The 14,856-nt window shown below is 44.9% G+C and overlaps 2 protein-coding genes and 1 non-coding gene across 4 annotated transcripts in view; 1 reads left to right on the top strand and 2 right to left on the bottom strand.

Annotated features, from left to right (window-relative positions):
* Positions 1–1,233, bottom strand: part of Knl1 (kinetochore scaffold 1) — a 61,867-nt gene extending 60,634 nt beyond the window's left edge. For both annotated transcript variants that reach the window (XR_005877337.1, XM_040746050.1), the window contains exon 1: positions 1,125–1,233. The gene's annotated coding sequence lies outside the window, so the exon portion shown is untranslated. The remainder of the gene's footprint in view (positions 1–1,124) is intronic.
* Positions 1,234–1,554: 321 nt separating this feature from the next.
* Trnas-gcu lies at positions 1,555–1,636 on the top strand. Its single transcript has one exon. It is a non-coding gene; the product is annotated as a tRNA-Ser (tRNA).
* Positions 1,637–8,536: 6,900 nt separating this feature from the next.
* On the bottom strand, positions 8,537–13,070 carry Rpusd2 (RNA pseudouridine synthase domain containing 2). The gene is made up of 3 exons (XM_005064736.4): positions 12,408–13,070; positions 10,700–10,996; positions 8,537–9,941 (listed from the first exon to the last, which is right to left on the bottom strand). The coding sequence occupies exons 1-3, from the start codon at positions 13,050–13,052 to the stop codon at positions 9,219–9,221; spliced, it is 1,665 nt and encodes a 554-aa protein (XP_005064793.1). The 5' UTR covers positions 13,053–13,070; the 3' UTR covers positions 8,537–9,218.
* Positions 13,071–14,856: the final 1,786 nt, after the last annotated feature.

Genomic DNA, 14,856 nt, shown 5'->3' with positions numbered 1-14,856 from the left:
GGGGATCCAGCATCGTCACACAGACATATACGCAGGCAAACCTTCAGTGCACATAAAATAAAAATAAATGAATAATTTTTAAAAAAAGAGACATAGAAGAACCCAGCTGAACCATCTAACTGAAGTGAAAACTAACTTCAACCTTTAGTGTTTAGAATGAACTGTCGCTTCTGTTTTTAGTCACACCCTTTATTTCTGTTAACTTCTGTCTTCGGTACTGTTCTATTGCTGTGAAGAGACACCACGACCACAGCAACTCTTATAAAGGAAAGCATTTAATTGAGGGCTCGCTTATAGTTCAGAGACTTACATAGTCCATTATCATCACGGTGCGAGTCATGGCAGCGGCAGAGAGCCTAGGTTTGGTATGAGCTTTTGAAACCTCCAAGCCATTCCAATGCCACAACTCCAACAAGGCCACACCTCCCAGTTCTTCTATTTCTTTCAAATAGAGTCACTCTCCAGTGACTAGACATCCAAATATATGATGCTATGATGGCCATCCTTACTGAAATCACAACGTCTAATACAATTTTAAAATTCCAGTCAGCGATATTGTCCTCCCACCCATGGGTCTTAAATCCAGAGCCTGACAATAAAGGGAGTTTTATAATCTAATTTGTGCCACGCTGATACTGACTTCATTAATGTTGGACGTGCAGAAACTTGGAACTCAACTTGGAACTCTACTATTATTGTGCTCAGACGAGACTACAATTTAAAATTCACTCACTGCCTTCAAATCACTGCAGCCGGGAGCTTCGGTGAGAAACACACCACAGGGAGATCGCGGATGAGAAGCAGTGGTACAGATCCTGGAACTCTGACCGAAAAAAGGCGGGTGGGACGAGCGCGGACGCGGGCAGCGGGCCGGGCCTACACTAGGAACCCACGGGAGGCTCCGGGGCTGGGGGAGCAGCGTTAGGAAAGGGGAAGCGAACCAGGTCGGTGCAGGCGGAAGGAGGAGCCGGCCGTTGGGGCTCGCGCGTTCACCAAGGGGCAGGGACCTTCCGAGGCAGCCGGGCTGACCGAGCGATCCTCACCAGGCCGCGTCGGCCCGACAGCGCCCAGACACGAACCCAAGGCCTCTCTTAGGAGCCCAGGACGAAAAGGAGCATTCTTACCCGCCACGGGCCGCCTGTTTGGGGTCCGCGCGCTGCTTCTGAATTAGACGTCACTTCACAGGGACCTGAGAGTGTCTGCGAAGTATTCAAATCTAACCGCCGGAGTGACGCGCATGCGCGGCGCGCAGTGCTGCGCGCCATGACGACCCCGCCCCTTAGGCTTCAGACCGGCCCCTCCCCTAAGACCTCTCTAAACTCTTCTATCATCCTCTGCGCTAACCTAAGTTTCCTCCAGTTTTTCTCGATTTCTACAGAATTTTCCTCGCCTCTCTCAAATACAGATCTCTTATCCTGAGAACGGCCATCTTCTTTCGATTGCCTACAGACACTCGGACTCTTGGCTTCCGTACAAAATGGCGACTTCCATGACATTGCGTCACACCCCTCTAGCACTACTCCCTATAGGTGCCAGGAAGGACTGAGCTTCTGGGACGAGGTGGCCGAGTGGTTAAGGCGATGGACTGCTAATCCATTGTGCTCTGCACGCGTGGGTTCGAATCCCATCCTCGTCGAACGCACTTTTTTCTTTTTCTCTGGGATTTCCACTAATTAGCATAATGTGATCCATAATTTACAATTCGGGGAATAATTAAATATTTCATCGGGTTTCAATTTCTTCACTTTTTTGTCTAACGCCATTAGCCTTAGCATGGAGGTGTTTTGTTTTGTGGTATTGGTACTGGAAGGACATATTTGAAAAGCAGCTTTTGAAACGTTATGACCTCACGGATGAAGAAAAAAGCTGATAGTTTTCTAGGACTCAGAAAATGTACTGGGTTTAATGTCTTACGAAGAGCAGCACAGCGAATATAACTACAGCTCTCGTGTCCAGTGGTGGTCTGGAACATGAAGTGACCTAGCTGTGAGTTCAGTTATTTAAAGAGCTCTTATTCGGGGGTCGTTATTGTTGCCTTTTAATTTTTTGACACCAGAACTTTATTTTATGACTTATTGAAATCCTCAAGATGAAATGGATGCTCCTGACCTCGTTGGGTTAGGGTTAGGGTTCATTCACGAAATCCTTGTCTGAATCTGCGATAGACAATTTTAGGTGCCTCATCCGCCCTGTCCGGGAGTGTTTGGTCTCTTAGCTTGGGCGCTCCAGTTACCCTTTCTCTTGAGCTTGGCAGGGTAGCCACATTTGCCACAGGTCGACTTCTGAAGGTGGTAGGCAGAGAGCCAAGCGGTGGTGACACAACGTGTGCGTCTTACGGTGATGCTTTCCAAAGGGTGACGTTCCTTTCCCCATCGTGCTGAGTGATGTTTAGAGACACAGTCTCATCGTATAGTCCAGGCTGGCCTCAAATTGAAAATCCTCCTCCTCATCTTCCCAAATGCTAGGATTACAAGGCGACCGCACCAGTCTGGCTGTCTTGGGTTTGTAATGTCCAGATCGGGAAGGATCACATTGCATTACAAACGCTACCTCGTCCAGTCCTCAAGCAGGTTACGGGTTTGGTTCCCAATGTATTTATTGAAAAAGATGCCTATGACATCTGAAACCTTGGTAAGAACTGGAAACTACTGAGCTGGAACATGACTGCCTTTCTGGAAGACTTGAAGCTGAATCTTCTAGATTTAACCAGGGAAGAGGATTAGGAAGCAACAAAAGAACAGAGATTTCCTCTCTTGTGAAATCACGTTTAACAACCTTTATTTTTTTATACATAAATAAAAGCACCATACATTTTATTTGGGTTATCTGAAGAATCCTGTGATCATGTAGATATTTTTATATTCTATTTTATTAAATTATTTTACATGGAAAGGTTAACTTGTCCAAGGCTATATATACAGTTTCTTCTCTGCAGACAGGACAGTGTAACCCAAATCTCTTTATGCCATGACTTTTAACCACCATCCTGTGTATGGTACCATATAGGATCTCTCTCACGGTGATGGGGTTCACAGTCCCCAGTGAGACCTAGCACTGTTCAAGAACCGACCGCCTGGCAGTGCTTCAGCAAGATTTGTGGCACTGAGAATCTGAGAGTTGGAGCAGGAGCCTTTCTCCTGGCTCCTACATTTTCGGTCCTTGTGAGTTCTCTTCAGCTATGTCTTCCTGTCCATTTTCTGTCCTGGTAGGACAGAACATCTCTTCAGGGGCTTTTCAGACAATTCAATAGCATATTGGGAGCACAGGTGTGAAGGGGAGAGAGGAGGGATTTTGTCTTTATTTGCATAATCTCTCACTGAAAACACTTTTTTTTCAATAAAGCAGTAAGCTTTATTAACCTTGCCTGTGACTTTACCACCAACAGAATGCATGCATTTATATATTACATTGTTACTGCTTTAAATTTTCTATGGTTTGAATGTGTCTGTCAACTTCCTGTGCTGGAAATTTGATCCAGTGAAGCAGAGTACCATTCTCTCAGATTTTCCAGCTTCCAGAACTGTGAGACAAACCCACTTCCTACAGCCTCCCTGTTTAGAGAGCTGAGGGTAGCCTGAAACTCACTCTTTAGCTCAGGCTGTCTTCTAATTGTACATCCTGTCTCAACCTTCCCAGAAGTGGGATTACAGGAGTGTGCCGCCATGCCCACACCCAGCTAAATTCATAGTCTTTTAAATTATCCAGTTTCACAGATTTTGTTGTAGTAGCAGAAAACAGCCTAAGACAGTATTCACTACTTCAAAATTATGGTCATTTTTAAACTTGCCATTACATTTTGTAACATTGTACATTTATTTTTAAAAAATGGATCTGGGTGTGGTGGCACATGAGAGATTAGGACAGCTAGTAAGCCATGAGCGAGAGGCTGTTTTCTGGAGCCTGGGCAACTTTTCAGTGGTTAGACTGAAGAAACTGGCATGCCCTCCCCCAGCAACCATTAACTGTCAATAGTCCTTCAGGGAGGGGTGGCCCCTTGTGAACCTCTCCCTCACCCATGTTGAAACGTTGATGAACTCAGTCTTGTGTTGGTAACCACAGCTAACCACAGCTGTACTGAGAGCAGCAGCCATGGCATTCCTAGAAATCTTTTTAAGGCACCCTCCTTAACTTCTGGCTCTTAAATTCTTCCCCTTTCCTCCAGAAGCTCTCTGAGGCTTGGAAGGTGACTGTGATGCTCTCATCCAGCTTCAGGAGGCTCACTCTTGAATGCTGATCTCCTGATCCATAACTACCGTTACTTCAGCTTCTTTCTTTCTTTGATTTGTTTGTTTTTGTTTTGTGTGTGTGTGTGTGTGTGTTTTTTGTTTTGTTTTGTTTTGTTTTGTTGATTTTTCGAGACAGGGTTTCTCTGTATGGCTTTGGAGCCCATCCTGGAACTCACTCTGTAGACCAGGCTGGACACAAACTCACGGAGATCCGCCTGCCTCTGCCTCCTGAGTGCTGGGATTAAAGGTGTGCCCCACCACTGCCTGGCCCAGCTTCCTTTTTTTTTCTAAGGGAGTGAGAACAATCAACAAAGCCACATTATTTTAAAGCCTGGGAGGGGGAAAAGTAATAAAAAAGAAATTGGAGTGATAAAAGAGTGTGAGGCGCCACCTACTGGATCAGTTGCAACTTCCAAATTTGGATGACAAAAATGATTGCAATTTATCTTTAAATCCCATCAGCAGGCCTCTGCTGAAAAGAACACTCTCCATCAACACAGGTTTCTCCTCACATCACCCTGAACTATTACAGGACACTCCAACCCCCAGGATCTAGAAAACTATGAGGGAAAACTGATGCACAAGTCGTAATCAAGACATTAACAGCGCTCACTGAGTGCCAAGAAATGGGTCTTCATCCTCCCGGCCCAGCTTCAGGAGGACTCATTCCCTCTGTTGACTATGAAGTTATCAGGGAAGAATTGTGTTTAGCTGGCAAAGCTGCACAATGCTGGGTGATTACACATCTACAACTCTTACATGACTTAGTTCTGAAGGAAGAACATTCAATGAATAGTTTGTGTGTGTGTGTGTGTGTGTGTGTGTGTGTGTGTGTGCTTGCTTACATTCTACGTCTTACTATACATAAGAAATCTGGAGTGGTGGAACATGAGTTTAATTCCAGCATTTGGGGAAAAAAATCTGCAAGCCAAACTTATAAATGGTTATCCATGACTCAAGCAATTGGGAAGCTAAGGAGGAAGATTGTGAATATGAGGCCAACAGGAATACGTAGTAATTTGGGGGCTAACCTGGGCTATATAACAAGATTCTTCAAAAAAAAAAATGAAGAGAAAGCCGGGCGTTGGTGGCACATGCCTTAAATCCCAGCACTCGGGAGGCAAAGGCAGGCAGATCTCTGTGAGTTCAAGGCCAGCCTCCAAAACAATACAGAGAAACCATGTCTCGGAAAAAAAAAAACAAAAAGAAAAAAGAAAAGTGAAGAGAGAAGGAAAGGAAGGTTGGAGGGAAAAAAGAAGAGAGGGAAGAGAGAGAGAAGAGAAAGAGTCTTCAAGACTTGCAAAACTTAGTTTTGTGTGTTTGGGTTTTCTTGTTTATTTGTTTGTTTGAGATGGGGTGGTCTCAATATGTAGACTAGGCTGGACTAGATCTCAAAGAGATCCTTTAATCCAAAGGTGTTCTCCACTATACCCAGGGAAGATTGGTTCTGAGTGGTAGATGGATAGGAGTGAGCTTGGCCTCTTCCTTATCTTTAGGAAGAAGTGGATCCTACAGGAGAATGCCTCAAGACTGAATTCAGGTGTTCTCTGGAACTGCTCAAATGATGGAATGTTTGCAAGGAGAAAAAAAAAAACAGACTAATCAAATCATTTGTATTTTAATTGGATTACTGAAGTGTATTTTTTGTTTTTCAAGACAGGGTTTCTCTGTGTAACTCATTTTGTAGACCAGGGTGGCCCCGAACTCACTGAAATCCACCCATACTCTGCTTTCCAAGTGCTGACATTAGAGGTATTAGCCACCACTACCTGGCCAAATTACTGAAGTGTTTTTAAGATCCTTATGACTCACGATGTCTCATGAAGTAAAGGTGCCTGCCACTAAGCCTGGGAACTTAAGTTCCAGGTTTATAAATGTGCATGGCAGTTTGTACACACACACACACACACACACACACACACACACACACACACGAAGCTTAAAAAATAGAAGGACATTACCCAATTCTTTTTTTTTTAAATCCTTGTCTTTTTTTTTTAAGATTTATTTATTTATTTATTATGTATATAGCATTCTGTCTGCATGTATGCCTGCAGGCCAGAAGAGGGCGCCAGATCTCATTACAGATGGTTGTAAGCCACCATGTGGTTGCTGGGAATTGAACTCAGGACCTCTGGAAGAGCAGCCAGTGCTCTTAACCTCTGAGCCATCTCTCCAGCCCTACCCAATTCTTTTGATGTGGCTAATGGCTGATAAAACACGGCTTTGAAAACATGAACAAGCTTCACATGAAAAGAGGAGAGTTAAGGAGAGTTAATGGGCTTGGAGTGGAAGGACACAATCATAATCACACATACTGCTTACTTTGTGGAAGGCAGGGGCTCTGAACAGAGTAAGTGCCATGGTGGTAATAGCCCTGACTCTAGTGAACATGTCATTCTAGAACCTGGTCAGTTTCGTTAAGTTGTACTGCTTCCGTCTTTGTTGTTTTGAGACACAGTCTCACTATGCAGCCCTAGCAGAGGTCAGGAGAGGGGATCACATCCTCTGATGGTGGAATTTCAGGTTGTAAGCCACTCCAAGAGCAGTTAACATCCCTTCTTTGATGCTTGCGTGTGTATGTGCTAACCCGAACCCTTTCACACATTTTTAAATTGGGCTGTTAATTCCCTTGTTGTTGAGAAAGATCTCATGTCTAGAATAATAATAAAAAATACAACAAAAAGACTAGATTTCACATGAGCTGTTAATTCACATTTACTAAGAGAGATATGATCAACAGAACATATAGAAAACAGTAAGTTCCCTGGGCAATGGTGGCACTCACCTTTAATCCCAGCACCCAGGAGGCAGAGGCAGATGAATCTCTGTGAGTTTGAGGTCAACCTGGCCTACTGAGTGAGTTCCAGGACAGCCAGGGCTACATACACAGAAAAGCTCTCTCAAAAACAAAACAAAACAAAAAAACAACAAACAAAAAGAAAAGTGTTGGCAAGAATATGAGGAAACTGGAACCCTCTATACAGTGCTGGCAAGAATATAGACTAGTTTAGTTGCCATAGAAAACAGTTTTGGGGGCTAGAGAGATGGCTCAGAGGTTAACAACACTGGCTGCTCTTCCAGATGTCCTGAGTTCAATTCCCAGCAACCTCATGGTGGCTCAAAATCATCTGTAATGAGATCTGGCACCCTCTTCTGGCCTGCAGGCATATATGCAGACAGAATGCTGTATACATAATAAATAAATAATATTTAAAAAGTTTTGTGCTTTAATCAAAAAGTTAAACATGATTACCATTCACACCAATACGATGAGTACTGACTGAAAACAGGCACTTATACATCTTGCATTGTACAGATGTTCACAGCAGCACTGTTAGTAACAAATGATGAATGAACACACAGAATTTGGCATATCCATGCAATGGGACACTTCAGTCACAAGAAAAAAGAATGAAACACATACTATAAATTAGTTCAATCCTAGCCAGGCGGTGGTGGTGCACGCCTTTAATCCCAGCACTCGGGAGGCAAAGGCAGGCGGATCTCTGTGAGTTCGAGGCCAGGCTGGACTGACAGCCTCCAAAACAATACAGAAAAACCCTGTCTCGTAAAACCAAAAAAAAAAAAAATTAGTTCAATCCTAGAAATATTATGCTACACTAATACACAGACGATTGGGGCTGGAGAAATGGCTCAGTGGTTAAGAGCACTGGCAGGGCCGGGCGTTGCGCACGCCTTTAATCCCAGCACTCGGGAGGCACAGGCAGGTGGATCTCTTGAGTTCAAGGCCAGCCTGGTCTACAGAACGAGTTCCAGGACAGCCTCCAAAACAATACAGAGAAACCCTGTCTCAAAAAACCAAAAAAAAAAAAAAAAGAGCACTGGCAGGAATTCCAGAGGTTCAATTTCTAGCACCCACATGCAGCTCACAACTGCTATGGGGTATTTCTTTATACTGTGTGAATATGTGTCACTGGCCAATAGCTGAACAGAATAAGGCAGGAGAGCCAGACTAGGAGAATGCTGGGAGGAGTCAGGAGTCGCCAGTCAGACAGAGGGAGCACATGAATGTACCATGCTAATAAAGGTAACACCATGCAGCAGAGCATAAGGAATATGAGCTAACTTAAAATGCAAGAGCTAGTTAGTAATAAGCCTGAGCTATTGGCCACGCATTTATAATTAATATAAGCCTCAGTGTTTTGGAAGCTGCTGGCAGGATAGAAACTCCCACCAACACATAACTATCTGTAACTCCAGTTCCAGGGAATCCAAAACCCTCACACAAAGTAGATACAGGCAAAACACCAGTGAACATTAAATAAATCTTTAAAAAACAAGACACCGAAGGTTATGAGTCCATTTATATGAAATGCCTAGAACACACAAATCCATAAAGAATAGACTAATATTTACCAGTTGAGAGAAGAGAAAGGGGAATGAGTGTTTAACAGGTATAGATTTCCTTTAGGGGTAAGAAAATGTTTGAAATCATGAGATAATGTTGCTCAAGTTCGTGAACATAGTAAAGGCCAATAAAGAAGTGTATATCTTAAATTGGCTAATTTTATACTATGTGAATTTTATCTCAATTTTTAAAAGCAAGGCATGGTGCTTCATGCCTGTGTTCCCAGTTGGGTAGCAGAGGTAGGATTCACTGTTCAAGAGCAGCCTGAGCTACAAAGAGAAACTCAAAAGTACTAAGGGTCTAGGAATGGAGTTCAGCTGTAGAGCACTTGCCTTCCTTGTGAATGGACCTAGATTCTATCCTAAGCATTGGGGAAGAGGGGAGGAGGTGTAAAAAAAAGCCAGTAAAAACTGATATACAATGTGTTAGAAAAAAATGATATATTTACAGACCTGAAAGTCCCCAAAAGAGCGAAAAGGAAGGAGGTAGCAGGAGCAGGTTCCTTTACAATGAAACCTCATCTTCTCCAAACCCTGAGAATCAACCAATGGGACCCGTCCCTGCCCCAAGGCCCACCCTTGTTCCAACCTGAGAAGCCAGTCCTCCATTGGCCACATCCCTCAGTCTTCCTGCCAGTCATCCTGTGCCCAGGCTGGCATGGGTGAGACATACTCAAAGTCTGGCCCTTTATAGCGGAGGGCATGCAGGAACATCACAAGATCCTGGGGCAGGGGATCCTGTCGCAGCAGCCGGCACTCTGCACAGAGTGGGTCTGTTTCTTGATTCACAACATCTGCTTTAGCTGCTTTCTCTGGTGTGTCCAGATCCTGAGAGGCTGCTTCAGCTATTCCCTCTGTCTTCTGGGCTACTGAAGCCAATTCTCCAAGGCTGTCCTTAACCAACTCTGAAGAGGGGGCTGTAGAATCCCCAAGTCCTGGGGCCAGGTCACCCTCACAGAGATCTAGCACATTCAGGCTTTCTTTGGCCTGATGCTCTGCAACCAGGTCCCGGAGAAGCTCCTCATCTGTCTTTGGAATGTGGCCACCCTGACCTCGAGACGGACCCCAGGCAGCTGAATTGTAGATGGGGTCATTGAGAATGGGGTGGCCCAGGAACTGCAGGTGGACTCGGATCTGGTGAGTACGGCCTGTAAGCGGTCGGCACTGTACCACACTGGAGTGGCCATTGTAGCTCAGCCTCTGGAAGACAGTCTCACAGGGCTTGCCCCTGGGGTCCACACGGCACACTCCTACTTTGTAAGACACCACTAAGATGGGTTCCTTGCAAATTACCTCCTTGTCGGGGAACTCCCCTTCAACCCGGCACACATACTCCTTCTCCAGCTACAAAGGAGGAAAAGGGGTAAAGTCAGTCCAAAGCCAAATCTCAGAGTCTGAACCCTCTACAGAGTGCACCAGTGCATCTGAGAGATGATGATTCAAACCCTAATGCCAGCTTTGTCAGATTCACCACCCTAGGTAACTTCAACTCTGTACATTCCCATACGTCATCTAGAAAGTATGAGATGAGGGGCTGGAGAGATAGCTCTGCGGTTAATATCGTGTGCTGCTCTCTCAGAGGACCTGGGTTCAGTTCCCAGCGTCTATATGGTTATTCACAACCATCCCTAACTCCAATTCCCCTTCTGACCTCTGTAAGCACCATGCACACATGTGTGACACATACACACATGTAGACAAAACACTCATATCAAATAAAATGAATGCATCTAATAAAAAATATAAAATCAGAAAACATTTACCTCACAGAGCTGCTGTAAGCATTTAGTAAATTTGTTTCTAATGTGTTGGGGATTAAGTCTGGCAAGTGCTCAGTAAATAATGATACAGATGCAGAATTCCAAGTCTCAAGATCATAATAAATACTAGACAATGATCTTACTCTTCCAACTTTATCTAGTCTTCCTGCCAACCAAGCTCTCCTCAAAACCTGAGACACACAGGATAGTCTGTCTTTCCCTTTAGGTACTGAGCCTTTTTAAAGTAGGAACTTTAGACAATCTAGAACTTCATGACCTCTTTCTAACACAAAGCGTGTGGGAGCCCAGGAAGCAGTCTCCAGAAGACAAAGCCCGGCTCACCTGCCGGTCCCGAACTTGCTCGTGAATCTTCTCTGAGCCTGCAGCTGTCTTGGCAAACATGAGCACCCCTGAGGTGAGGCGATCAAGCCGGTGCAGTGGGTGGAGCTCCTTCAGCTGGTGCTCCTTGCCTAGGATGAAGATGACTGTGTTGTGTCGGAATCTGCCACAGGGGTGGACAGGAATGGAGGATGGTTTGTCTATCACAACCACGTCTTCGTTCTCAGCTAGAAGGCGAATAGGCTCTGCTGTGACTGGTGGCTCATGTCTGTGCACTGTGTTCCGCAAGAAGTCATTGTCCTGTCAAAGAAAAAAGTAAGCAGTCAGTCTGGGGCCAGCAGCTTATAAACAGTCTACTATTCACCCAGCTTCCTCTGTTCCTTAGTGGCATGGAGGAATGGTCGCAGCAAAGCCTTGGGCAGAAAAACAAGGTGTAGTATGATCTCATTTTGTAAAAATAAAATAAACACAGGCATACACCTAGTGTTGAAAAATACCTAGTCGATGAGATTACAGGTGTTTTCTGGTCTTGCTTCTTTGTATAATCTGTACAGTAAAGTTGTATTTAAAATACATTTTTTATTTTTTTATTTTTTGGTTTTTTGAGACAGGGTTTCTCTGTATTGCTTTGGAGCCTGTCCTGGAACTCGCTATGTAGACCAGGCTGGCTTTGAACTCACAGAGATCCGCCTGCCTCTGCCTCCCGAGTGCTGGGATTAAAGGCGTGCGCCACCAATGCCCAACTAAAAATTCTTTATTACATTTACGTGTGTGTATGCATAAAGGCACATGCAGAGGCAAAAGGTTGTGACAAGGACCTTTACCTGCTGAGCCATCTAGCCATCTAATACGAATATATTTTGAAAGCAAATGTTCTTCAAATGGGGGAACCTCTATTTGTTACCGGTTATAACCTTCAACAAACAACACCAAGCTGTAAGCCTAAAACTCTAGGCTCTACATCTACATTTGACACTAGATCACTACATAACCTCTCTGGGCCTCAGTTTTCTTACCTGTGAATGTGAAGGTTATGACAGACCGGTGGTTTTCAAAATCAGTATAAGAGAGGTTGTTGCCAAATCTGAAAATTACCTTATTCTTCTTACCATCGTGGTGAGTCAATGTTAATGACAGGGGTCTCATGGAAAAAAAAAAGTCTCAGCACCTGGCTAGTATCTATCCCTGAATTCCTAATTCTATAACATCAGGATCCATGACCAATACTTTAAGCATTAATACGAGCACACACTTTGGAAATTGCACTGTTGCCTTACTGTGAGGTTCAGTTCTATCACAAAATTGAGTAGCAATATGTTACTCCATGTTAGAGCGCACAAGATACTTAACTTGGTGCCTGATACAGTTAAGAACACATGAATGAGGTATCTACTATTATTCTTTGTATAGAGATCTATCATGCAGGGTAGAGAGCAGGCAGCCCCCTTGCCACAAGGCAGATGTAAAAGGAACATGAAAATTTCCATTTCAGTCTCTTAAAAACAAACCACCTTGCTGGGGTGAGTTCTACAGCATGGAAAGACTGTCTACTTGAGGATGTGGGAAGCGGGAACTAAACGAGTCCCAAGGGAAAACGAGATTATTCCGGGGTTACCATCATTTTACTCCAGCATTTAAAAGCTGAATCCGGAAAACAACAAAGCAAAACCTTTCCTCCTTTTCTCAAAGCCTGATTCTAGCCGGACACCACCTTGAGCACGATGTTGAGGTCCTGAACTGGTTCCTCGTTGAGATGCAGGCGTCCCGCCCGGACTGCAGCCTCGTAGTACGCCAGTGGCTGGGATCGGAACTCGGTGCTGAAGACGTGCAACAAGCTGCGGCCCACCCAGCGACCTTTACAGTAGGTCTGGAAGTCAAAGTAATAGGGCCGAACCTTGCGCAGGCCGCCCTCGAAGTAGTAGGTAGTCTCTGCAAAGTGCTCATCGCCAAAGCTGACCCCAGTCCGCCGTTTCTTCGGGGGCGGCACGACCCGTTCCCCGGTGGCACCTCGCCGCTTCTTCCTCTTGCCTGAGTCGGCGACTGGAGCTGGGGCCTGCTCCCCGCTCCCCGAGACCTGCTCTTCGCCTCCCTGGGCCGGCCCCCGGCTCCCAGGGACCTGTTTCCCCACCGCCGCCGGATCCAGGCCCTCCACGAGCGGCTCTCTGCTCTGGTCACTACCAGAGTCTCCATTTTGCTGAACCAGAGCCTTCAACCCGCCTGTTGCTTTGGCCTGGGTGGACAGTGCCTCAGCCATCGCCTCCTTATAGCCACTCCAAGTGCTGGCAAAGCTATGGGACCAGAGCGCCGCCCGCCACTGCACAAGGATGCCTAGGCAGCCGTGGACACCCCGCCACATGACAGCCCGGCCAACTGCTTCAGGGTCGCAATCTGATGGCGTCATATGGAAGCAACCAATCAGAGAGACCCAGACAGGCGGGGTTAGCAAGAAGGGAGCGAGTGAGTTGTGTTGGAAAAGTTAGGTGTCTGAGGATGTGTTCCCTCCAGTGGCGTGTGCAGCAACTGACTGTACACAGACTCCCCTCATCAAAGAGATCAGAGGTTATTTTCTAAAGGAAATCTTCGGGAGGGCGCCATGTAAAAGAGTTGGATGGAGATGATGATACAAATTCCATAGGGTGAGGTACTACTTCCCCGGGTCTGTGAAACAGTTAAAAGTTTACCTAAAATAGGCAGAGTGGGCAAGGCAGCGCACACCTGTAGTCTCCGCGCTCAGGGGGCAGAGGCAGAAGCAGCGTTAGTTTCAGTTCTAGGGTTACGCAAGAGCGTGTCTCAGAATAAAAACGAACAAGCAATATAATAATAATTGTTGTCTTTTCTTAAAAACAGACAAGCCAGGCGGTGGTGGCGCATGCCTTCAATCCCAGCACTTAGGAGGCAGGTGCAGGTGGATCTCTGTGAATTCGAGGTCAGCCTGGTCTACAGAGTAAGTTCTAGGACAGCCGAGTTACACAGAGAAACCCTGTCTCGACAAACAAAAACAAAATGAATGAATAAAATAAAAACAAACAAGTAAATAAGCAGGGGAAAAAAAGAATGAAAGTTGCTACGACGGTTGCATGGCAAGTACTTTATCAACCGAGCCATCTTCCCAGGGTGCTACAGTTCTTAAATGAGAAATGCTGAAATCTATGTTGGCTAACTTCCTTGGAGAGGGAATTATAGAAAGGATATTTGTGCCTTTTAGGATTCATAAAAGACCTAAAGTATAGACTCAACAAAGAGACCAAGTCAGGGGAAGCAAAGTCCTCTAGAAACTTCCTGTTGCTGGAGAAGAAACCCAGTTGGGATGCTGGCACCGTGAGGTGTGCAGTTGTGCCAAAGGACTTTCTGCTCCATACCCTTTTGTCTCTTGAAAAATCTCAGCCTCTTTGTGTTCCTATGTCAAAATCCAGAATCCTATAAGGGAGCTTTCCTTCTACCAAGAAGGAATTAGTTCAGTCTTTTCTTTTTACAAAGTGCCTATAATAATGGACTATAACCCTGTTTAGTCTTCACAGTGGGATTCCATAGGTAATCATTTGGATACCAGTGTCTAAAAAAGCTAGACAACTGTCTAGTCCAATTCAAGAATGCGAGCATGAATTTTTCATGGGCATTTATGATATTATGATATAAATATAATGTTGGTTTAGACTATTCTTATGTATTAGCATTCTGGAGAATATCAAAAAAGTTTTTTAGCTGAATTCTATTGGGAGGTGAATGTAGGGGGTTTGGAAGTTTTAGGTCATCTTTGAACACATAGTGAGCTCAAAGCTAGTCTAAACAAAGGTCTTATCAAACCAAATGAAGGACTGGAGATGTTAGTCTTATTCCAGAGCAGACTGAGGTATCTCTGCAGCTCAGAAGTCCTTATGATGAAATGCTAGATTCCTAATCACCTGCTTTTAAAAAAGAGGTTGAGTTTTTCACTGGTTGTGGGTACAGAACAGAATTGTTTCAAAAGGAAAACACTGTCTCTTGAATGAGTGCTCTTATTAAAAAATTTATGGGCTGAAGAGATGGCTCAGCTGTTAAGAGCATTGACTGCTCTTCCAGAGGTCTTGAGTTCAATTCCCAGCAACCACATGGTGACTTACAGCAATCTATAATGGGATCTGATGCCCCCTTTTGGTATGCTGGTATACATGCAGACAATG

Source organism: Mesocricetus auratus, unplaced genomic scaffold (genome assembly GCF_017639785.1).
Source record: "Mesocricetus auratus isolate SY011 unplaced genomic scaffold, BCM_Maur_2.0 Super-Scaffold_100004, whole genome shotgun sequence".
In the NCBI taxonomy this organism is placed as follows: Eukaryota; Metazoa; Chordata; class Mammalia; order Rodentia; family Cricetidae; genus Mesocricetus; species Mesocricetus auratus.
Note: the sequence above shows the minus strand (reverse complement) of the source record. Positions and strands in the feature narration are given on the sequence as shown.